The sequence below is a fragment of the Melospiza georgiana genome, chromosome 1 (genome assembly GCF_028018845.1).
Source record: "Melospiza georgiana isolate bMelGeo1 chromosome 1, bMelGeo1.pri, whole genome shotgun sequence".
Classification (NCBI taxonomy): domain Eukaryota; kingdom Metazoa; phylum Chordata; class Aves; order Passeriformes; family Passerellidae; genus Melospiza; species Melospiza georgiana.
Window position 1 is genome coordinate 115,916,624 of NC_080430.1, and position 25,408 is coordinate 115,942,031.

Genomic DNA, 25,408 nt, shown 5'->3' on the forward strand with positions numbered 1-25,408 from the left:
ATCACCCCACCAAACCAATAAACAATAGCAAGCTAAAAAAATTATCTAGGCATCTTTAAAATACTTTTCTTTTTTTTCTGAAGAAAAGTATGTAACAGTATAGTCTGGAAATTATTTTAAGAACTTGGTGAATAAATAGATCTGAATTGTAAATCTACCCGCTGGTGCCACTGAGATCTGAACACATGGAAAAGCCACATGATATACACAAGTGCAAAAAACCGGCAGGATATCTCATGCTTTTTCTGTAAGTCAAGCATGGAATATAGTCCCAGGTATGTTTTTTCCACCCCACAAGCTAGAATAGTTTAACTTCTGCCTTCGAATTGAAGGCAATAGTTGAAAATGTGAACCTGACATTTTAAATAGTAGAGGCAGCTGCTGAACACAGCCCTTTACTGTAATTTCTTGCTTGCAGTTGGAGTGTGTAAGTTCTTGGGTTATAAAAGAACAAAATAGAGGTGCACTAGTTCAAACTACACTTTTATTACTGTGACCTGAATTTCCAGTCTCACCATGTATCGCCTGGAGGAGGTTGTGGAGTGCAAGGGAGCACCACTCCAGTAATGTCCCTAATCCACTGCCTCTATAGCTGATATATTTCTGTTATAAACTGAAAAATACACAAGTGATGCTGGTCTTTTGAATCATCAAGATTATTGACAGCACTAGACATTCATGCTGACTGTAAGACTAATCAAATGCATGATGAAGAAGTCACATCATTATAATGGTATTTGAGGGAAAATTCAAGATATTAATAGTGGTTACAAACTAGGAAGATGTGATTTAAAAGGTCATGGATTGATTCCCCATTGAGATATAAAGATGCTCAATGTATGCTAATGATCACCAAAATAGAACTTTGGACTTAATGTGGGCTTAGTAATGTCACCTTAGGACCTGGTGGTGCAGAAAGGATGAAGCAGAGGACAAAGGCAAGCTTGTACTCATGAGAAATAATTCAGAAGTAGAAAAGTGTAAGTGTAGAATAGGAGAGTGGGATGTAATTTTACTTCTGCTCTGCTATATGCAATTCTAGGTCGAATATTGGTGTAATTGCACTGATATGGATAGAGCTGCTCCAGATATAATAAATCTTTGCATAGTAAAGAAAATCAGTCAGATTTTTTTGCCTATTATTTTGTACACAGATAACCTGTGTCCGTTTTTTTTCAAATAAAGCAGAACTTCAGCAAAATGTCTTTGGAGGAGATACTGAGCTTCTGTAGTTCCTGATTATGTCAGTTTAAGGCTACTTAACCTCTAAAGGCACTAGCCATACAATGCATCAATAGATTTTTTCCCCTGGTTACCACAGTTTGGGTCTGGTTTATATGGCCTAGAGAAGCCCATGCTATGGGGAAAAAGAAAGAGGATGTAGCTGTTTGAAATCCCTGACAAATCTACTCTGGATATAGCTGAATTCTCTTAATTTTCATGAGTGATTGCATTTTAGAAAAGCATTGCTCGTTTTGGTTCTGTACTTTCATTGCATGCAATTTTAAGAAAGATTGTAATAAAATATAGCAATTAATGAGTACTGCATTCAGGAAAAAGTGTGGGAATTAACCTGTCCAAATTAATTAATGAATTTTAAGCAAGCCTTTTTAGTATATAGAGGAACCTACATATTTCCTCAGTCTGTTCACTCCAAAAGGCACAATATCAAGTATTCAAGCATCCTATCCCCATTTATGTCAGATGTTGTAATTTAACTGTCAGGAATCCTAGATTGCCATGATAATTGCTTTCAGCACTTCTGTTAATGCACAGTCATTCTTGAAAGGTACACAATTGCAAGACTTTTGTATCCTTTGAAATGGAGGGCTGGAGAGTTTCTGTCTGTAGTTATGCTGCTATAATTCCTCCTGTATCTGGTACTGCTGAGGCCACACCTCAAATCCTGTGTTCAGACAGCACAAGAAGGTAGAGGAGGTATAGACTGGATATAAGAAAAATTTCTCCACTGAAAGGGATGTCAAGCATTGGATCAGGCTGCCCAGGGAAGTGGTGGAATCACCATCCCTGGAAGTATTTGGAAAACACCTCTTGGGGAGATGCTTGAGTGATGGACTTGGCAGTGCTGGGTTAGTATTGGACTTGATGATTTTAGGTGTCTTTTCCTAAGACTAAACATTTCAAATAATTATACTATGTAGAGCCACATTTGTTATGTGAATAAAAGCTGAAAAAGCAATTTTTCAAGATTTCATTACATTTAAGACAAACAGTAACAAACCATTTTGTTTATGCGTACTGCAGTGCTCCAGTCAGTACCCTTGCCCACTTCTCAGTTTAAGCTTTGCAAGACTAATTTTTCAGGTTATTTCCTATTTGTTGGCATCTTAAAGAGGGCAGTAATTGATTACTAAATTGCAATCTTTTTAAAGAGCAGAATATTAGTTTCACTACCTGCTCTGAGTGAATATGAGCTAGCATCAACACAAAGTTTCAAAACCAGAATATTTATACATATTTGTGTGTCTATGTGTATGTAGTGTGTTGTTTTCTGTGTTCTCTATTTATAAAAAAGCAGAACAGGTCTGCTTCCACAACTTAAATATTCAAATTACTGTTGGAAGAATAAATATGTAAATGTTTCAAATCTGTCCAGTATCTATGTAGCTCTGATTTTAGAATTGTAGTCCACAACTATTAAGTTCTGTGTCATATTCCCAGATTTTGCTAAGAATATAAGTAGAATGAGTATCACGATGTATATGTAGTGAACAGGATTGTTTTAATTTATAAGTCTCTGCCAAAGCCTAAAAAGATATTCAGGATAAAATCTCTGGATCCAAGATGTAACTAATAATTTTTGAATACAAAGGACTTTTTTCAGTATGTACATTAACAGTCAATTTTACTGGGAAGAGGCCAAATTCGTTTGCTTTAGCCAAGGGGTGAGGTGGGTTTGGATGAATGAAAGGAAAACAGAGAAAAAGGAAGCCTTATACTGTTCATAGTTAATGAATTTCTCTGGTGCAAATTCAATATTAAGTGGAGATTGCAACTGCAATGGTTCTTGGGGGAATTCAAGAGGATATTGTATCTTATGGGGAATGCTAATTTAAAAGAATGTCTGGTCAGGATGCATTTAATAACCACTGGAAACTGTAGTGTACATTAAAAGGCAGGGGAGGAATTAGTGCCTGATGTGATACAGGTAGCAGTCTTCATGAGGAAGTAACTGTGATTGCCTTGAATGGAATGGACACATGCAATTTTGATTTATAATCAGTATCTTCTGTCAAGTGATTATTTTCTTTGTCAAAATTGAATTGGTAGGAGCCTTACTTGCATCTAGCTCTTTTAGAAGAACTAGAACAGTCCTATGCTAACTCATTAATTTATTGAGTAGAAAATGAGGCTTAAAAAGAGTTCAAAATGGAGGAACAAGGTGGGCTGAAGTCCCCAGTCATTTTTCTGCTGTTTTGTTTCATTTAACTGGTAATTGTATTTCTGTGCATAAATTTGTCTATCAAGCATGGTACATAGGCATTTTGTGAGTGTGTTTGTTCATACACATGTTTGTGTATAAGGGTATGTGTGAGACAGGGTAGCATTTTTAGCCCTAAAAAGAAGTAAGCTTCATGTTGCTTACTTTGATTCTTTTCCTCTTTTAAATATGCCAGGTTTTCCTTTGCCATTCTAGATGCTTCAAGATGGGTGGTGTTTTGAGGAAAGAGTGGGAGAAAAAAGAGGGGTTTGGGAGGATGGGCTGGTGTTGACAACTTGCTAATGAAATTTCAGCTTTAAAACTCATCGAGGATTTCTGGGAGATAATCTGAAAAAAAAAAGTTTCTCTTAGCATGACATTTTAAATATAATATCTTTCACTTATATAGCACCTGCTTTCCAAGGGAGCTAGTATTTTGCAGATTCTAATTTAATTAGGCTCCAAACATACTTACAATGTTACTGAACAGTAGCATTCCCACATAGACATGATGAGAGATGTAGAAGGAGGCAAAGCTACTACATTGAACCAGACTTAATGGCTCATCTTGTGTCACCTTAAGCACAGGAGAATTCTTGGGAGGACATGCATACTGAGAAGGTATCTGAAATCTCATCTGCTTTTTGATACATGGTGGATGCTGAAAATTAGCTGCTGGTTCTAGGTAATTGTCTAAAAGCTGTAGCAATAGTATAGAAAATGTAACTGGATCAATGTACAGTGTGGTGGACAGAGTACAGTGCAGGGAATGCATGGGCTTCCTGCAGGTTCTGCCCAGCCTGGGGGATCCCAGCCCCACTCTCACACCTCCTGGGAGGTCCCAGACAGGAGACTGAGCTTATAGCCAGCCCTGGGCCCTTATCAGTGTGGCAGGCATGTAAATTATGGTACATCCCATGTGGATGGACAAGAGCAAGGAGAAGATATGGAGCTATTCAGCTGGGACAGGGTGGTGGTAGCTCTGGGCATTTGCACTGTTTTTTTGTGTTCCTGGAGGGTGAAATTAGAGATATCACTGGTTGTGTTTTATTCAGAGGAGGAGTCAAGATTTTCATCAGTCTTCAGCTAAAGGTGTTTAAATTGAGTTGCATTCACTCTATGAGCACACCTGCTTTTTGTGGACCTCTGCCTTCTCTTTTGTATTGAATATGTTGTTAGCCTATCTCCATTTAAGTGATTCTGCAAGCTCATGAGGAAGATACAGAATTAGAATTAGGGCTGGATTTTTCTCACTGCTAAGGCCAATCTTTAGAGCATTTTCTCCCTCCTGCTTGAAGTGTTTCCCTTTGTCATCAGGATAGAGTTCAAATCAAGCCAGGAAGATGGAGATGGATGAAACCACATAGGTTTGGCTTGGAACAGCAGTCCAAATGTGAAAAGCTTAACAGGAGCTTAGTCAAATTCCTCAGTTCATTGAAATTAATTTGGAGATCACAAGAGGATCATCAGTCTTCTTTATGACTTCTGGCATTCCCTGTGTCTAGTTAAGGTCCACCCATTGCAAACATAGGCCAGATTCCCAGACTGCTGAAATTTGTTTCATCAGTTTCCAGGCCTGCTTCATATACCAGAGTCTCAGAGTGTGAAAAAAATGTTGAAAGCCAGCTAAATGAAGGGATTTGAGCTGGCTTATTCAGGACATCTTTTTATTTGTTTATTTGCTTTTCATTTTGAATAGCAGAGACCAAGTTCACTTCCTTTTAATCTACTCTTCTTTTAGACAAAGTGGTCAAAGCCTACCTATGGCAGCTTAATGCTAAATGTGAGATTCACCCCTGTGGGCAGTGAGGTGCAGCAGAAACATTCAGAGCCAGACAGTGGATCATAGAATGAGCAAGGTACCATGAACTCTGTTCAGTCCAGGGAAGTAGCACACCAGCTAGGAGACCACAGGGGGGGAAATGTGCTCTGCAAGGTGGATTGGAATGAGAAACAGCCAGGGGCCTGTTCTTTGCCTTTGTCTGAACTTCCTGAATTTACTATTTTGGTGGATTTAGGTGGGAGAGCTTTCACTGAGGTTGGGTCAGTTCTTTTCCTTCATCCACCTTGCAGAGTTTTGTTGAAGATTGATCTGCTTCTGGGAAATAAAAGTCAGGACACAAGGGTGCAGAATCCTTTAGAGGGTCCAGTAGATGTGTAATGGTATGGTAATGACATATCAGTGTGTATGCATGGCACACGTTCACACATATATGTGTATGTGTACACAATCCAGCGTCTGTCCTATTTTATCAAACTGTCTCAATATTTAAAGGAAATTAGAGGTCTCAGTCCTGGTGATTTCAGTAAAATTTGGGCTTCTGCCAAAGCTTTCTGGGAAGTGGGATGTTTCAGTGGTCGGTGATGATGTAGCTATAATGTGCCTCTAACTTAAGGTAATCTGGAGCCAAGTTTAATCAGATACACATTAGTGAATGGAATGCACTTTCCAAATTATTAAATTCTGGTTGGACCACTCAGTGTAAGATAAGAAAATCAGAGCAGATGCTACTAAAGCAAAGGTGGGAGTTGAGGGCAGAGACTGCCAAGAAGCAGTAAATGTGTTTTGCAGAAAACCCACTGATTCTTTGTCAGTCGCATTTTCTTTGCTTGCCATCTCTCTGCAACTAATTTTCCCCTAGGACATTGTAAGGTCACATTGACCTGCATGTTCAAACCATGTGGTCAGGAAAGGAAAGAAAAAAAAAAGATAAAAACACATTTGTGAAAATATCTAAATAGTTGGTACAAAAAGAACAGGTTTTCTGCAGTCCTCTTCAGACTTAATTTTAAAAGCAAATTAAAAGAGTGAATGATAGTCTTTCTGTTGACCTAGAGTCTCAGTGCTTCACAAGTGTGTCATGCCAGTCTGCAGCTTGGTTTAGAACTTTTACAACAGTATGGGAGAAAAAATCACAAGTCCTTAGAGACAGCAGTGATCATCACTGTATTTTACAAGGAAAATAAGTATTTTGTGAAGTTCTTTTTGGTCTTTTTGCTTTCATGCCCATTTTGACAAGAACAGAGTATTAGAAGAAAACCATTCATAAATATATCCAAAACCAGAACATTTTTATTTTCCTTTCAAGTCATTTATACCACAAAATAAGAGCTTTAATTCTTCAGTTGAAAAAAGAAATTGCAGTGCATTGAATTAATCAATTCAGTAGAGATCTTTATTACCTTTATGTGCCTGGTATAAGTTAGTTAATAAGCAGATGGGGTTCCCTGGAGCACAGTTAGCCATGTTTGACCAACATGTTGGCTCAAATGCATTTAGATACCTGTGTTTCAAATGACAGTAAAAGGTAAGGTTTTTCTAAGTAGAAAGAGAAGTGAAGCATTCTCTGGGGAAATATGGCAAGGAAAAACTGCATCCTTGGACCCACCAAGCTCTTTCCAATAACTGAAGATGTCCTGCCATGGCAGTGGGACTCCATGCAAGGGCTGGTTCTACTTGGTTCCACCTTGCCTCTCCCTTTGCCCATGGCTCGTTGTTCTCTTGCCTCTCCCTGTGGTTCTAGTGCCCTGTGGTCCTCATGAAGCCGTTTCAGCATGCCAAGGTGACAGAAAACAACCCCAAATTAAATCAGAAAAGCAGGGATAGTGGTGACGTGCATGACGTGTGGAAATAGCTTAGCACAGGTTCAGCCATGTTCAGGAGCTGGCGTGAAGGAGGGAGGTGGTTTGCACAGTCAGGATTCATGGATGGTGAACATCAACAGACAGATCAATGCAATTGTCCCTATAAACATGGTTTTAATCACTTTTTTTGAAATGGCCTCCAAAGCACAGGATCACCTTTGTTACACATTTCTATAGGTGCAAACACAAGTAAATGTGAGCAGAGAAATGGAGGACAGTAGCAGGAAGCCTTTCAGATCATCATAATTGTCTTTTTACATGAAGAGATGCTTTGAGAAAGCAAAGAAATCCTGCCAGAAGCAAACATGTCAAAGCCCCTAGAAAAACAATGGAAACAAACACATCTGGAACTGAGACAATTGTCTGAAAAAGGTGCTTCACTTCCTTTGAGTGTTTTTTTTTTCAAAGACCAGTTCTCAAACTTAATTAGTATTCTTAAGACATAAAAGACCTTCTCTGACATGAAAAATGGTAAAAGACATGTAGAAAGCAAATGTGTTACCTTAGCTACCTGTTGGGGGTGACATTTTAAATGCAGAAAATAAAGTTGACAGAATTATAGTGACCTTTCAGCCTGAACAAATAAAATAACATCTGCCAAAGCTAAATGGCTGCCTCTAGCTGTAGGAAATGATATGCATCTTTGAACACTAATACACAGGCCTTTGGTACAGCTAGCTTTAGTAATGCTTACTAGGCCTTAGAAATTTATTTTGCTGCAGAGCAGGGAAGGCTTAAAATCCCAAGAATATGGTGGAAATGCCAAGGGACCCACAGGGACCAGCCATGGCTGTCGGTGTGGTGAAGCCACCATGGTGGTCTTTCACCCTCTTAATTCCTCACGGGTCCCTTGTTTTCTTCAGAGGACCCAGAAAGAGCTGTTCACTGCATTGCTGTACATTTTCTTTACATTCTCTATACATTCACATTTCTGTGTGTAGAAGCAGTTTTATGATTTACATTACCTCTTTTTGAATTTCCTCTGGAAACCAAGGGCATATGTGTGGCCTGGGAGCCAGCAGCAATCAGGCAGATTGCTGCTAGAAAGGAAACTGGTAAGTCTAAAAAGGGAAAGCTTCTCTTTAAAATAATCTGCATAGGAAAATAAAAAAAGAAAGTAATTGCAAAAATTACTTTTTCCTGCTTTCCCAAGCTCTTTTAGCTTCTGGTCTCATCTTTACCAGCAGATAAAGCAAGTTCTTAATTGTGCTTTTGAAAAGCTGAGAAGAGCAGTTCGTAGTTTTTAATGCCTCCTTTATCAGGCACATTTGCATCCCTCTCCACCTTCACCTCAAATACTCCTTAAATTCAGAGTGATTACAAATGTGGAAAAGCCAGTTCTGCACTGGATAACTGGGATACACAGAGGAAGGAAATGTCAGGGGGACAGTGGTATTTTACCTAGCTAGCTTAGAAGGCAAGCAGGTCCCATGAATTGCAACTGTAATTAGCCAAAACCACTGAATTTCTTAATGGATTCCAGAGGTTAAAGGAAGTTCATGCACATTGCTGCCTGTATTAATATGAATGGTTTTCAATTTAAGCAGATAATGCTAAACAGACTTAATATTATTATTAATAGTATTATTATTACTGTTATATATTACTTCAGTTGCACTTGGGATTCTGAGAGAATTTTTATTCATTATGCAAAGATCTGGGAAGACATGTCTCATATTTTCCTTGAAAAAGTCATGAAGTCTAGGCTGAGAATCAGACTTGTAGCATGTGGCATTTTGGAAATGAGGTGTCAGTCTAAAGAAGGAATTTTATCACTGGCATCTGTCATATGTCTGAGGGATTTGCAGTGGTGGGCAAGGATAGTTAAAAGATCTATCAGCTTCCTAAACATACTTTTTAAATTTTTCATTTACGTGTAAGCTTTCATTTTCACCAATGCTGGCCTTATAAATCTGACCGGAAGTCCTGCCATACCAACCTCACTTTAGTTTTTATATAAACCTTCCATGGTGAAATGACTGGGCTAGAACATGAGTGGAGAACAGTGAATATTTTCTAAATAGACTTGAGCAGGGCTTTTGACACTGTCTTCATATGATCCTTGTAGAGAAGCTGGTGAAGTGTGGCCTGAAGTGGGTGAAGCTGGTAAGGTGGATTGAAAACTAACCAAACAGCTGATCTCAAAGGGCTCTGACAGCAGCATGAAATCTATTTGGAGCCCAGCAACTAGCATTGAACCCAAGGGGTCAGAGCCAGCTCTGCTCCTGTTTAGCATCTTGGGAATGATCTGGATGATGGGGCACAGTGAGTCCTCAGCAAGTTTGCTAATGTCACAAACCTGGGAAGAACGGCTGATGCACCTTCTCCTCTACAGGTTGGAGAAAGGAAACTTCATGAGATTCAAAAGAGGAGAATGCAAAGTCCTGCACCTGGAGAGGAACAATCTCATGCACCAGTAAATACTGGGGAATGTACTCTGCTGGAGGATATCCTGTGCTGGAAGGCAGCTGGTCAGAAAAGAACCTGTGTGTTTTGGTGGGCCCCAAGTTGAGTGTCAGCAAAGAAGGACAATGGTGTCCCATGCAGCATCAGACAAAGGGCTGCCTGCTGGTTGAGGGAAGTGATCCTGCTCCTCTACTTGGCACTGCTGAGGCCATGCCTGGAGTGCTGTGTCCTGTTCTGGTCCCTCCAGTACAAGAGAGACGTAGTGTACTGGACAGAGTCTGACACAGGGCAACAAACATACCTAAGGGACAGCAGCATCATTCTTCTGAGGACAGTCTGGACTGCTTAGCATAAAGAGATGGCTCAGGGACCATCTCACAAACCTGGAAGGAGGGTGCAAAGAGGGCAGAGTCAGGCTCTTTTCAGTGGTGCCCAGTGACTGGACTAGAGTCAGTGGGAACAAAATGAAGCTCAGGAGGTTCCCCTTGAACATCAGGAAACACTCTGTGAGGGTGACAGAGCATTTGGACAAGTTGCTCTGGTCTCAATGTTGTGGAGTCTCCATCTTTGGAGATGTCCAAAAGCTGTCTGGACCTGCTCTTAGCAACCTGCTCTAGGTGATGGCTCTCCTTGATCAGACAACCTCCAGAGACCGCTTCCAACCTCAGCTATTCTGTGATTAGATTGCAGTCGAAGGGTGAAGCAGATCACACTAAGTTTGCCAGTTTCAATGGATATACCATGGGCAAAGCAGGGTTTGGACATCCTTCATAGCTCTTTTAACCTTCATTGAGTGTTGGAGAATTAGAACTGGGAGCTGTTTTCTGCCTGGGTGCAAAGGGATAGTGCCAGATGCTTTGTGGAGCACAAGTGTTCTCTCCACAAGTCCTAAAAGAGCCTTCCAGCTCTGGCATATCCCTGCTCACCCAGGTGAGAAGCAGATGGCCCTGTTGTTCCTGGCAAGTCCTTGTCCAGTTTGACCACCTTGAAAGCATTCCCATTCTACATGAGGCATTTAATTTCAGCAATTTTCATTGTGATAGTGAATTCAGACATGATACTGACAGTGCTGCTCTTGTTTATAGGTGCATTTATGTCCATTTGGGACTTAACAGCACACAGATTTTAGGTTTGATTAGTTGTATTTGTAGCATTTCAGTAATATGGTCTCCCAAGTTTTACAAGTCTTCTATCAGATGTTATATCCTTCTCTGCTGGAATAAGACGCCTAAACTGCAGGGAAGTTACAGATTATGCATATGCATATATATGCAAATATGGTTGTGTTTTGTGCTGTGAAACTGATCTTACATCCATCTAAAAATAGTATTAAAAGATGTTCACAGACCAAACCTTAGCTGAACCTTTCTTCTATTCCTGCCATAGCAAAAAATTCCTTCTAAATTCTTGTTTCATGCCTGTGTTATCTCTGCCTTCTTTTCTGAATAAGTTTTTAAACAAAATGGCTGTTAAATTCAGACTCAGTCTCAGCACATATAAATTCATGCCCTTTGAAACAAGCCATTCCTTGAAGCATTTTTCTTGAAGGCGCTTTACTATCCTTCTGTGCTTCTTGGACTTTGTGCTATTTTTTAAGATGGAACTAATATTGGAATACAGAAGTCCAGTTAGACTGAAAACTTTAGATCTCTAATGACCATGGTTTGCTTTCAAGTCCTAAATGTAATTGCTGTCTTGCCAGCTCATGTTATTTTCTCCATTGGCTTGTATGCTGCCAGCATGTTACCTCTTATATCCCTTCTTCTTTTTCTATAATATATTGATAAGGGGCAAACTAGGAGGTCGAAAACTGGCAAAATTCCCTCTAGATTCCTGAGTGTTTTTTCTCCCAGACACCCTTTGGATTTGACCTATGGGAATTGATGAAAGGCTGATATGAAAATGCTGTCATTTGCCCTAGAGCTTTTTTAGTAGGCAAAATCCAGGCCAGAAATTTTATTCCTAAGATTTCTGAATACTTGATTTGCAAAGCACACAGATATAGTGCATGGAGAGGTGTTCAGCTTGGTATTCAAGACCATTTCCTTGTGAGATGCTTTTCAGCCCTACTAATGCTATTTGCTGGCAAATTTGTTTTTGAATTGATTCTTATATAAAATTCTTCAGGCAGGCAACATTTAAAGAACACTCTCCATTAGTCCAGACAACTGATAAGCACCAAGAGGAAGTTAGCCTGAATTCCTGTTAAATAACACTGCCAGCCATTTGAATATCACATAAAGATCACACGGGCACTGCCTGTCTATATCTTAATGAGTGACTAATCCCACATTATTTCCTGAGTGTTTATAGATTGCTCCATCCAAACAATGACCATTCAATTTATTAGGAGTTTTTTACTGCAGGATTAGCTAATGGCTTCTCCTGAATACTTCAAAAGAAAAAGCTGAAGCAGAGGCTGCTATATAAATAGGATGAATAAAAAGTTATTTACAGCAAGATATTTCCAAACAGAATTCTCAGTTGTGTGTTTTCTCTGAGCCAGAAAGAGCAAGCAGGTCCTATAAAAGCTCTTATAAGCAATTTGGAAGGTTTTTTGGAGGAAGGAAGGGGAAGGCTGGCAATAGTTCAGTTTTACTGGTTAGTGGAAGCAGCTAGCTCCTGCTGTTTCACAGTGTGAAATTATATGCTAGGCCCCCAGAGTGACACAACCCAGATTCATCCTGGCACACACCAGTGGTCATGAAAGAAAGATGTTTATATGGAGGGAAACACATTACATTTTGTCTGTGGGAATACAATATAGCATCCACCCTAGCCATTGCGATTCTCTAGTGTTTGTACTACTGTTGCTTCTCCTGACTTTTGCAAAAGATACTATAGGCATCTCTTCAGCTTTAAAAATGCTATTTTTTTCCCATTCCTAGATCAAAGAAATCACAATTGTCTGCTCTTCTTCTGTGAAAGTTGTCACTGGAAGGCTGCATAATCAGGAGGCAGATCAATCTACTTAATTTATCAAAGGCATTAGGGAAAGCAACAAACAACGTGGGTTCTTGTGAATACCCGTGCAAAGGTATTCCCTCTTCCAGCTGGTGAGCTTGACCACGAGGTTGAGAACTGGAACACTGAAGGGTTCCCTTACAGGGCAGCTGTGACTGGCACAGGAGTGCTCAAGGGTATTTACCTCACCAGCTGCTCTGCTGCTCCACCTCCCTGTTGAAGCCTCCCTTGTGACCTGCTGAGGTCAATAAATAGCCCATGTCCCTGTGGAGCTGGGCTGAGAGACAGATGCTGGGAGAAACTCAGCTGTCCCAGAGGGGCTGAGCATCTCCCTGTGTGCAGTGTGAATGATAAACACTGGCACCCAGGGGAAGAGCCTATCTCCAGGCTGCAAAGTCTGCAGCCACAGAGCACGGGTTTGCAGAGAGTGCTCCTGTGGAAACAGTGGTAAGATAGGCAAAGGGTTCTTAATACCTTTTACTGGTCTTATCCTTTTGTGTTGGTGGGAGGCTGCCTGGCTGCTTCTCCAGAGATCTGGGACGTACACCTGGTACCCCAAGCTGGGAAGCCAGAAACGCTGCTTGCCATCTGTGCCCACTCTTACCTCCACAAGCATGTTGCGGTGTGATGTAATAGCCTGTCCTTCCCGGTTCTTTCCCCAGGTGTGCCAATAACCTCTCCCTTCCCCTCCCCTTGCCCCCTTGCCGACTGCTGTCTGTCAATCCGGCATTCCAGCAAGGGCATCCTGTGATTGGTGAAGTTCAAAAGATGCCTCTCAGCCCTGGGGACATTCAGCCATCGAGGTGTCATTTGTCCCCCGAGACTTCCCCCCCCCCCTTACCTGGTGGGTGGGATCCATACCCCTTCCCTCCCTCTCTCCCTGGGGTTAAAAGACACAGCAACCATGTAGTTTCTCTTGTTCTGTTGGAGTTGTTGCTGCATTCAGAGGCCTGTGTGCCAGGAATAAAGCTCTGGATCAAACCCTCCAGCAGAACCAACTCCTTTTCCTTCACCTCACCCTAAGCCTTTCCACCAGAGGTAAACCTGAGCTCCTGTATGCCTGACTTGTCCCAGGCACCCAGCTGCAGCATCCAGCCAGCCAAAGGTGTCTCTGAGGTGAAACCACCACAGCTGCCACCTCTGGTCAAGCAGCAAGGCCAGACAAGCCCAGGCATGTTCCATCCAGCAATATTGGGATTTAATTCTAATACAAGCAGTCCCTTCTTCAAGTGCAATCAAAGAGGTGGTTGGGACACAGGTGCATCTTCCTTGACTGTCTCACATGGCAGGTCTCAGGACCATTTCCAAGGGCTATCATCATAAGTCTGTCAGAGCTTTCAGGGAACAGGGAAACAATTCAATTCCTGCTGCAGCCCCAGGGGCTGGTGAAGTGAGGATGCCTATGATAATGATTATATTCCTGTGACAGCTGCATGGTACAGATCCTTGGCCATGACTAATTGCCTTTCCAGGGAATGCCTGGAGCTCCTTGGGGGATTCTCTGCTTTTCTGATCCCTGATTCTTCTTGATATCTCCCAACTGAGACAGAGGCAAACCAGGATTCACTTCTTGGGGTGCTTCAGGATGACTAAGAGGCAGACAGGCTTAGAAGAAAATTAAAAATATGACATGGGGAGAAAAGGAGGAGAAGGGAAGAAAGAAAATCATTGTTAACCACTATTGGTTGGGAACCTTAGCTCTTCTTCATAGTACAGATATAGCCTTCCACTTGGTCACCCCAAAAACCATGTAGGGCTGCAGGGATGAAACCAAATGGAGATAGTTGCAGAGCAGTCTGTGAATCAGGATTTTAACTGATCTCTTTAGAGTGCTCTGGCATTTACCAGCAGAGCCATGTTTTCCTAAGAGCTTCAGTGGACCTTTGCTTCAGGAAGCCCATAAGGACCCTTTTGACAAAGCAGGAAAGCCCTCAGCTTTTCAGAGGACGCAGAGCAGGGCAGATATCTAATCTCTCAGGAAGCCGCTTGCCCTTAGGAGTCTGATCTCTCACTGACATCACTCCCAGCACTGCAGCCTTGATAATATACAAGAAACTCCAGTGTTTCCCACAAGTGGAAACCAAGAGAGCCTCTGAGAACCTCTGAGGTCCAAAGCAATTTCATCAGCCTTTGATGAAGCAGTGCCTGTAGTTACAGAGCATGCAGGTGTGCACTGCCATGCAGGAAATGACAGTGCAATAAAACTTCTTAGTTGTGCTGCTGAACATGTCTAAATGTCCTTGTCCCATGATTGAAACAGGAAAGGCAGCTGTTATGCAGCACCAGTGGCAATGCCTGGTGAAGAATCTGTGAAAAAAAGCTATACACATCTGCAGCATACCGTAAAATTTTTTATTATTTCACTTCTGCATTCTCTTTTTCAATTCTAACCCAGAGTTGATAGTGCAAAAAAATGCACCAATGTTTATTCCTGAGAAGTATCTGGGCAGCATCTAGAGGAGCTGTGGCCAGTGGATGTGTCATACTGCCTGGCAAGGCTATGCCATCCCTACCATGGCAGTGGCATCATCAGCTGCCTGTCCGATGGGTCCATGGCCACCAAGCTCTGTCTGTCCCCAGCACTGTACAAGGGGAAAGCTGACCCAGGGCTGAGCATCACAGGCATGGCTGGGGCAGCACAGGACTTCACAGGGGATGCACAGAGCCACCAGGCTGATAGGGAGCCCTGGGAGGCAAGTGCATCCTGGGAATATCCCAGTTTTGAGAGGAGAAACATGGAAACAATTAAACTAAACAGCAAACATGCAGAGGAATTTCCATCTGATCTGGCAGCATGTGCCAGGCATGCTTTGGGGATATCCCCTCACTGTGTGCAGAGGAGGAGGGTTTGCTGCCTGCCTCACCTGAGTCTGCAGGGTACAGAGAAAAGGAAGGGACAGTAAATTGCTGTAAAGCTAGAGGGGTCCTGGCAGAGCACAGCCCAGCATCCGTGCTGCTCAGTACAAGCATCCAGGCTGCCCCTCATTCCAGTACAAGGAGATTTGTTCCCTGGAGATTTGTCACCTCACACATGGTTGAATCCACAGTGGGCTGAGCAGTGGGGCTGAGCGCTGAACCCCAGGGGTGAGGGCAGTCAGTAGGGGAGCAGGCTGCATCAGAGATTTCTTTAGACCACCCTGCCTTCTCCTCATTAAACCTGGAGCAAGTCCAACTTAGTCCAGCCATCTCCCTCCACCACCGGTTCACAAACTGGAGGTCTGCAGCTTGCACGTGTCAGGAAAGGAAGGAGAGTGCTGGGTAGGACTGGCTACAGTTGGGGAATTCATAAAGTAGCTAAATTTAGATGGCCATAAAAATTTAGATGACCATAAAATTCTGCCGTAATACGACTCACAGCCATTTGAGAAGGATCACCCAGTCACAGAAGATGCTGGGGAATGCTTTATAGGTCGTAATGAAACAGATGTAATAATTTTGTTTATGCTCATAAAGTGTCTTGCTTTATGTTATAGGAAGTAAAGCAGTTATTTTTCTGGTATCTTAAATACTGCAAAGTAAAATTAAATACAAGGAGTTGGATTTTGTTTTTTATCTTTGTATGGTATGCATATTCTGGAAATCAGCCTTTTAATGTCTCTTATGATGAAATAGTCCCCAGTGGGATCTGTCCTCACATGGATCTCATCTCAGTGACACAGATGAGGATGCAGCACTCATAATTTAAAGTAAATTAAATCCAGACTTTTGACTGCTGGTAAATTGCCAGAACCATGCTTAGTTGGACAAGTTTTTGCCACTGCTCTGTGCTCCAGAATGCATTTCAGTTTCCTTTTGCACATTAAAGCTTAATGGTTGCATCAAAAATAATTTGATTGGAAAACTAAAAGTTGGGGGTTTTTTCCTTCCTAGAATAAGGAATCAAAACTGAAGGGGTTTGTTTGTTTCTTCAGAACAAAAAGAATAAGCATTAGCATGTGTTGCTAATGCAGTAAGTATTCCTTCTAAAGAAACTTTTTATTTAAGTATTCAGGCACACCTAATAAAAAGGCACATAAGAAGTAAAATAGAACAATCTGTTGTTATTTAACATGGCAAATACTGTTGAGATACAAACACAGTTAAGTTTTCTTGGGTAACTAAGCAACAGAAGAAAATACCACTTATCTGAATTGCTGTTTATTCTACTGATTTGTAGCTCTGCAGTAGTGATTTTTATCCTTTACACCTCAAACACAGAAAGAACAACTGTTTATGGTATGGCTGAATTGTTTAATATAGTGTTTGATGCAGGGGCAAATTAGGCACCAGAATAAGTGTCTAAGACTGCTCCAAATAGCCATTAATGACTTTTGGTCTTCTCACAAGTTCTTCACTGGATTATGCAACATAAGCAGGCAACATGAGCAGGCACCCTCTACAGACTTAGGCAATTGCAATAAAATGGAGTACATGAGGCATGAAATCAGAATAATTTCATTTTTCCAAAGAATGCAAATGGTCTCTTATTCATGTGTATCATCCGAAGGACTTCTTAGATAAAGCACATGGTGACAATGCAGTCTTTGACACTTCTAAACTGAAGATTTTTTTCTAGAGCTGTATATATTATCATCAGATGGATAATTTCATTATGGTGAAAATCTGTAGCAAGCGCTCAGAGCCATAGTCAGACTGGACTCACATATGGCTCTGCACTTGCATATTAACATACTTGTTGTGCACGCTGTCTAAATGAGCAGCAGATGAACATAACTTTTCCAAATCTCAAAAATCCAAATTTATAGCTAAAGATTTTCAAAATTTATGGGACTGGAAGAATGGAGGCAAGATCAAATAACAAAATTTGGGGTGAGAATCCCAGAGGAGCTCAGAAGACTGGAAGACATTGAGCCAAAGTAGGTGCAGCAAGAACAGTCAAGTCCCACATGCTTGGGAACAACGTATCCATATACATAACCAGTAATAAGGGTTTGCTTTCTCTTTTTCACTTAAAATAAGCCTCAGCTATCTGTATGAAAAAGAATGGTGTCTGTGAAGCATAACAGAGCAGCTTCTGAAATAATTCCTTAGAAGCAATAGGCATAAATAACACCCAGAAGTATAACACTATGAAGTAAATTGGGGAAAAACTCAAGCTCTGTTAAATCACTTCCAAAAGCATCTTCAGTTTCAATGATACCAGGATATTCACCAAAGATCTTTTATAAAAGAATAGATGAATTGTAGGCAGGTTGGAAATCCTTAGCACAGGTGCCAGTGGCACCTAAGCACTCTTCCCAAATAACTGACTCTGAGGATTTGTCTCCTGTTTGGTAGCTATTCTGGGGGCCTCCTTGCCTGCCCTGTACTGGAGCAAGACCTGGGAAAAAGTTGCTAAGAATAAGGGAGAAAGGAGTCAGAATTTTCTTCACACAAGAAAAAGGCCTGTCCAGTCATGGGCTTCTGAAATATCAGCTGGATTTGAGTGTGCTGACTGAAAGTTATACCTGGGTCCTGCAGAAAGATATTAGGTTGGTCAGCTGCCAGCTCCTGAGGAACAAACTCTGTAAGATTATTTTCATTCATCCCAGTTAATCAAGCAGTGGTCGTACAGCACTTTAAACATGGAAAGCACTCCTATAAATATTTGGTATTATGGTATAGTTACACTACCTCATCTCAATTAAATACACAAGTAGGCATGCTTTAATCATAAGTGAATTGTTACCAGAATTATTTCAAATGTATGTATCTCAGTCTATGCTGACCATTCTCAAGATTGGTACGTGAATCTGGAGCAAAATGAGGGCTCTTGATTTTGGAAATACTGGAGGGCCACTGTCTTACCAGAATGAATGTCTGTTTCCCTATAACAGAAATACATTTTTTTTTCCAAATACAAATGTAGGCAGTTTTTTATTTCTATTTGTCTTGCATCTCATAATGAGTAGCCTGGTTTGGACATAATGAATAGCCTGGTTTTCTGTTTGTCTCTTTTACTTTAGTGCTTTCCATCATTAATATAATAGAAAAAGAATGTCACTTGGTCCTTCTCACATTCACATCCTTAAGGGTTATACTTGATCAAGGTCTGTATACTGTGCTGTGTGATGCACTGAAATAAATTAAGACAGCTAAATGCTGAAAAATTCTCTACTTCCTTCAAAGGTTAAGATGTTAAGGCTCAAATAACAATACATATGTTGCTATCTGATTATCAGTGATATAGTGCTTCTCACTCCATCGTATTAATTCTGAATATAAGCTTCTTTAAATCAGCATTAATAACCCAAGCAGTGGTCTATCTTCATAAAAAAAAAAAAAAAGGAGAGAGAGAGAGAAAAAAAGATACTTTTAAAATAAAAAAAGTTTTGATATTGCTTTTTCATAGTACATTTCATAGAATCATAGACTGGAAGAATGGTTTGGGTTGGAAGGGACCTTGAAGATCATCCAGTTACAATTCCCTGCCATGGGCAGGGACAGGTTCCACTGGACCAGGTTGCTAAAAGCCCCATCCAGTCTGGCCTTGAATACTTTCAGGGGTGGGGCATTGACAACTTCTCTGGGCATTGACAACTTCTCTTCCAATGTCTCACCACCCTTACAATGAATAATTTCTTCCTTATAACTAACTTAAACCTACCCTCTTTCAGTTTGAAGCCATAACCTTCAGCCTCCTTCAGGTGCTGGAAGGCCACAATAAGATCTCCTTGGAGCCTTCTCTTCCCCAGGCTGAACAACGTCAACTCTCTCTGTCTGACTTCACAGGAGAGGTTTCATAATCCTCTAACTGCAAAATCTCCAAGAAAATCAGTTATGTCCAAGTTCTTCTACACAAACAAGAGAGAGTTTGCAAAGAGAGCTATGAAAGAGAGATCTATGAAATTCTAGGGTCTTTTTGTGGAGTGGGTGAAGTGGTGTATTTTTATTTCATTTTACTCTTCTAGTGAAATAAGAGACTTTAAGATAAACTTGATTTATTAGACAAAGTAGTTGCTTTGCTAGATGGCAGTATCATTACCACACTCCCCATTTCTGCTTCTTTTCCCTTATTTGCCAGGTGCTGTAACTCTCAATTTTTCACTCTTTATCATCTCTTTACATATCAATTAAATGCTTTTTGGGAACATGAATAGGCAGGTTTTGTATATTGGTAAAGCACCAGCACCGGCAGAAGACTGTAGTTGACTGAATGCAATCACAACCAAAAAAATGACATTCACAGCTGTTCTTTCAGGAAAATTGACATCAATTTACCTAAGAAATTTTGCAATGCAGAACTCTATACTGCTTTTTCCTATATCTTTCTGGAATAACTGTATAAAAGAGTCACAACCTAGACTCACATAAAAATGTGAATTTCTACCAAAACAATACCAGAACACCAAAATAGAAAAACGTTTTAAATCAGGAACTACCTCTGACTGTGTATGTATGGCATTTGCTGACAATAGGCCTCCAGTGAGGGTGTCTGAAGTGGAATTACATAATGCATATATATATAAAATGGAATGTGTCATTGCTGCAGTGTTAAGCTATATTTGGAAGCCACTACAACAAAGCACTTTCTCCCATTTTTTTATTCTATATTTCACAATCAGAAAAAAGTGTCTTTGATATATGAATCATTTTATTAGACCTTCTTTTTATTTTAATAGCTCCTAATTTGCACACCTAACATCAATTGCTGGTGCAATTAATTGTGGACGCAAATCAGAATGTTTAGCTGTCTAATCACCTGATTATGCCTATAAATCAGTGACAGTAATTATGTGTGTAAATGTTAATTTCAGCCTGCAATTAATTTGGCCAAAATTGAAAGGACAGAAAAAAAATCACCCTAGGCTGAAATTTGGTCCCCAGTGTGTAAAACCACAAAGTATCTTCCTCCTCTACATCTTGTGTTTAAATTGCAGAGAGCTAAGTAGACAAAGAGCAATGATTCCCCAGTCCCCAATAACTCACTGCCAGTGTTTCACAATAAAGTGCAACGGGAGAGGAAATATTTCCATACGGGTTCATTAATCACAACATATTTGCCATGCACAACCACTCTGCAGAGCAGGTAGAGAACCCTAGGGGTCCTCACCTGCCACAGTATGTCATTTTTGTAATAGGAAAAATACTTTTTGTACAAATGCTGTAGAACTGAAGTTGCAGATGGCTCCACTGGCAGAGCTAGAGCCTCCTGGCACAACTTTCAGCAGCCACAGCTCCTTTAGGAATTTATAGGAGAGGTTAGTGGTATCTTAAAAGAATGGTGTTGAAGATGCTGTCTGGTCCCACTATGTGCAATATTCCAAGGTGTGCCCCTTGGGAGGACATGTTAGGCAGGACAAACCACCCCCACCCAAACAATAAACTGCAGAAGGAAATAAAAGCCTTACCTGTCCCTGTTGTGCTGCAGGACTTTAATGAGAGGTCTAGGAACAATTAAATGGATCGTGACTGAGAACCAGTGGGTCCAATGGACCCCATTAACAGAACTGTGCAGCAAAAGATGCCTTTCCAGCTCAGTGGCTTTCAGATCTGGGCAGCAGGCCATTCCACTTTACCTAACCCCAAAGACACCAGAGTGCCCCAGTTATGCCATCACACTCTGACCCATCTAGACCTGCTCAGTGTTTTGCATGAAAGTTACAGTTGGTGTCTTGTTTACTGTACCTCTGTGGTCTCAGTCTCTGAGCAGCTCATTGCTGCTTCACTCCCACACGGGACTTTGATAAAATTCAAAGCCACCTGGTGTGATTTTAATTTAAATGTGAGTTTAATGTGTTTTCCTTTTATATTGCTGTGATGTGCATTGTCAAGAGAAATGCTGCAGGCTCAGATTTGTCCTCTCAGCTGTTTCTCTGTGCTAGTCCCTGGTTTTGTCTGGTGAATATTCCTGAATAAAAACTGCTGCTCTGCATAGAGTGTGCATTGGGTACAAGGGTGTATTGGGTCATTCTTCAAGGGGACAACCAAGGCTTGCCAGTCAGAAGCCAAAAGTCTTCTCATCAGCATAAGACACCTCCGAAGTTACAGCTGAGCAGAGATTATAAAATTTTGTAAATTTTATAATTTACAAAAGTTGCATGCAACTTTTGTAAAAGAAGATTTCACTATTCACCATGCTCCACCAGTTAGGAAAAGGGTTTTAAGAACTTGTGGAAAGAAGAAATACTGAAATACTTTATATTAACTAATTAAAGCAATTCATATTGAAAGTGGTTAAAATTTACTAAACTTTTGCTAATTATAAAATAGGATCTCCCTTAAAAATTTGCTGTGAAAACATATTAAAATATCATAAGAAAATGATGTCAGGAACAGGATATTAAAGATACCTCAAGAAAAAGAGAAACAAAGATCCACATCAGTTAGTAGCTCCCCAGGCTACTACTGCAGGACACAAGGCACCCTGATGCAAGACAATACCTTAATCTTCAAAATTTTTCATGAAGTGAGACTGGGGATTTTTTTCAGCCAGCCTTAATTAGTTTGGAACTAAAATTGCAGGAACAGTGTGGGAGCTTTTCTGACACAGAATATCTGATAGCAGATCAGAATAACAGAGCAGATCAAAGGCCACCCCGAGTGATCGCTGTGCTGTGACTCAGGTGTGTCATGGGAAGCTGCTGCACGCTCTGCAAGGGTCACCACAGGCATCACAGCATCTGGGTACTAGCCTTCAGAAGACCTCCCTTGCTTCCTAAAACCACTCATTGCTCCTGCACCCACCAAAACCTAGCTAATGAGCTGGTTGCCAGGTGTTTTTCCTGCTGATTGCACAGGGCACAAGAGCTGAGGGGCTTTGCCTCTTTTCCCTTTATCTGCTGGTTACTACGGGCAGCAGCAGCAGACTGTTGGGCTCCTGGCTCCCGCTGCTGCTTACTGCTGCATGGGAGCTACCACAGTGAGTCATTTCTGATCTCCAAGGGAACCCACCGCCACATCTCCACGCCTTCTAAAATAGGAACTCACAGCTACATCTTCTCTCCGACTAAAATAATCAAACTATGAGGAAAAAAAACCGCAATACATTTGGCAGTATCTGAAATACTCAGTGTGTCAGAAGGGGGGAAAGCAGGACAATAAGTTCTGCCATAGCAGAGCTACAGGCTAAGACCACCTCAGAGTTGCAGTGCAGGTGTTTCTCCAAGTCCTAATACAGCCATGCAGAAGGAGATTAGTTCTTTGCAGGTTCTCATTAAAGAGTCCATTTTGTTCCTATCATTATTTGCAAAACCTCTGAGGAAGGCCATATAACCAAGATATCACCTGTATATTTCAAATTAGAAAACTGAGTCCTTGAAAGAAATACTATTTAACAAATAAGTCAATGCTAAGCCTTTTTAATGGCCTTAAAAAGGCTAGTTTTGCCTTCAGTTTAGTTTACTCTTATCACATAAACTATTATAAATTGAAATACAATGATCTTTTTAAATAAGCGTTCATTATTTTGAAGTACTTTGAACAAAACATTGTTTGCAAGCAGAAGTAGAACATGTAAAATATCATTCTGTGCTTCTATAACCACTCTCTTTTATTTCCAGGTATTTTCACACGATGTACTTGGGTATCCGGAGTCGACAGAGTGGAGAGAATGACAGATGGCGGTTTTATTGGAAAATGGTGTATGAGTATGCAGATGTGAGTATGCTGCATTTGCTAGCCACCTTTCTGGAAAGTGCACCACAACTGGTCCTGCAACTCTGTATTGTTGTACAGACTCGTACACTCCAGGCTCTCCAAGGTAGGGGTTCATTTAATCTATTTATTTTTTATAATTTTTGGAAGATGTAATTTCCACGCATACATATTTATCCTTCGTTCAGACTGCTGTGTGCCTTGTAGTCCTGGCATAGAGCAGATCTTGCCTGCTAGCTGCTATTTAGCTGTTAACAATAACTCTGTCAAGAAAGACTGTGTTATTAGAGGTTTTTTTAGCCTTTCTTAATGGCCCTGGGTTGTGGGTAGGATTTAAAATGTTTTGCTTTCTGCATGTCCTTGTAATAGAAGAGCTTCTTCTGATTATCCACTGGGCCAATGTGAAAATTGCATCAATCAAACTATTACTCTTCTCCCTATGCTTTTTTCTGTGAATGTTCAAAACCCTGCAAACTGCAGTAATGAGGTTGATATGGCATTATGCAAAGCAGGAGACAGCACAGGAGATAACAGCAATTCTGTGAAGATAATGCCAATGTTTATGCCCATCAGCTCTCGGCCGTGCTTACCCGAAATAATACAAATCATCTCTCCAGCAGTACTCATTCCTTCACACTCTGGGTTTCCTTGAAAGGTTGATGCTTTCAGCAAGTGTGGTTACTTCTCTAAAATGGTAAATGCATGCATATGTCCTGCTACATGGCTTTGTCAGTCAGTGATACAGATATTGGAATATCTCACTCACTATTGCTTTTCTCATGCTGCTTTTGGCTACCTGACAGCTGTCCTTTCATATTGTGCCATTGTTTTGCCTTATGGCTGCACCTGGATGGAATTTTTTAGCAAGGGAATGAAGTGAATGAGAACTTGGAATCCAGAAGGTGACAAAAATGCCATGAGGCAGTGAGGAGTGAAGGGAGGAGGGGAGAATGAGAGGGACAGAGGGAGGAAGGAAATTCAGAATTTTGTCATTTGCTTTTAAGGAACAGTTCATGTGTTTACCACTGTACAAGAAGAAAATGTGACAGCTCCTTGCTCCAAGAAATGTTGGGTCTGGTTAGCTTGCTATGAGTAACATGAAGTGAATCTGATTGGCTAAAAAAGGATTGGGCACAAAGTGGGTAACTGTGTGAAGATCTTGATCCTGGGCAGTTTCTTATGGATAAATCAGAGGCTTTACTTTTACAGAGCTCTGAACCGTCATGTAATAAAGAGCTGTACTTCTTCCTGTGTTTTTTGTTCCATTAGATCTAAAACTCTGCCACCTTAATGGGAAAAGAAAACCAAAGTTTCTATTTTAATTAGTTGGTGCTCTGTACAAGGAAGTTTGCCTATGCACTTCCTACTGCAATTTCTCAAACTGTTATCATTGCAGAGAAGGTATTATCACTTCAAGATTTGTTTCCCCAGAAAAAGTGAGTCCAGAGAAAGATTTAGGAGAAGAACACAGGCAGAATACTGTATGGTCAGCTGTAATTTAGCTATCTTCATAAACTATTAATACAGAATGCCTCTTGTCCTCATTTTAGTGCAATAACAGATCTCTCTCTGAGAAATGAGCCTGGTGAGTAGACACTGAGCCTGTGATACACTCTGCAAGTGGTTAATTAGAGAAGACCTGAGATGCCTCAATTTAAAAGGCAAAAATGGTTCCTGCACCCTGCAATCAGCTCTGTGAAACCTATACATCAGAAACCAGAAAGTAATAAAACTATAATTATGGATTGCAGTTGAGAAGGTTGATGGTATTTACTTATGCTTCCCCCATATTTTTCCAGCTTCCACAGAGAAAAGGATCAATTTTAAAAAACTAAGAAAATTAAACAAGATGCTGGATTTTCTTAAACAGTAGTACCATTACAATCTCACAATAAAAGCTAATATGTTTTAGCATCTTGCCAGCTGTGAAAATCCTTTCTCTGTTTTCTCTCCTTTCTTAAAGAAATGGTAAGGCTAATGCATTGCACCACAGGATGGTGGACTAGCTACAAGGCTGCATAAGAAGAGCATAATTTTTCTCAGTGGTATCATGCTACAAATGGGTGTTTTAAAAAGCCCAGCCATAAGGTATTTTCTTCAGCTAGCTGTCCACTCACTGAGCCTGTTAGAGAGATTTCCAACATGGATCAATAAACAGGGTGTTTGATTGATTTTCTTTGTTTAGGGAATGCTACTGGTTTTTTATTGTTTTTATTGTTCTTTTAGTTCTCTGTCCCACAGGACAAAGTTATTAGGAGAATTGTTAAGTGACATTGCTGGTCCGTGTTCTTATGAGTTTATGACTTTCACAAACCACAAATTTGGCACAGGACATGAATGGTCTGTAAGCAGGGTACTTCTAATATTAATCCATTA

The 25,408-nt window shown here is 40.7% G+C and overlaps 1 protein-coding gene across 1 annotated transcript in view; it reads left to right on the forward strand.

The window, feature by feature from the left end:
* The window catches only part of XKR4 (XK related 4), a 225,299-nt gene that overhangs the window by 116,278 nt on the left and 83,613 nt on the right, over positions 1-25,408 (forward strand). Inside the window, exon 2 of the mRNA XM_058019078.1 lies at positions 22,939-23,138. Within this exon, the coding sequence (XP_057875061.1) occupies positions 22,939-23,138 (200 nt within the window). The remainder of the gene's footprint in view (positions 1-22,938; positions 23,139-25,408) is intronic.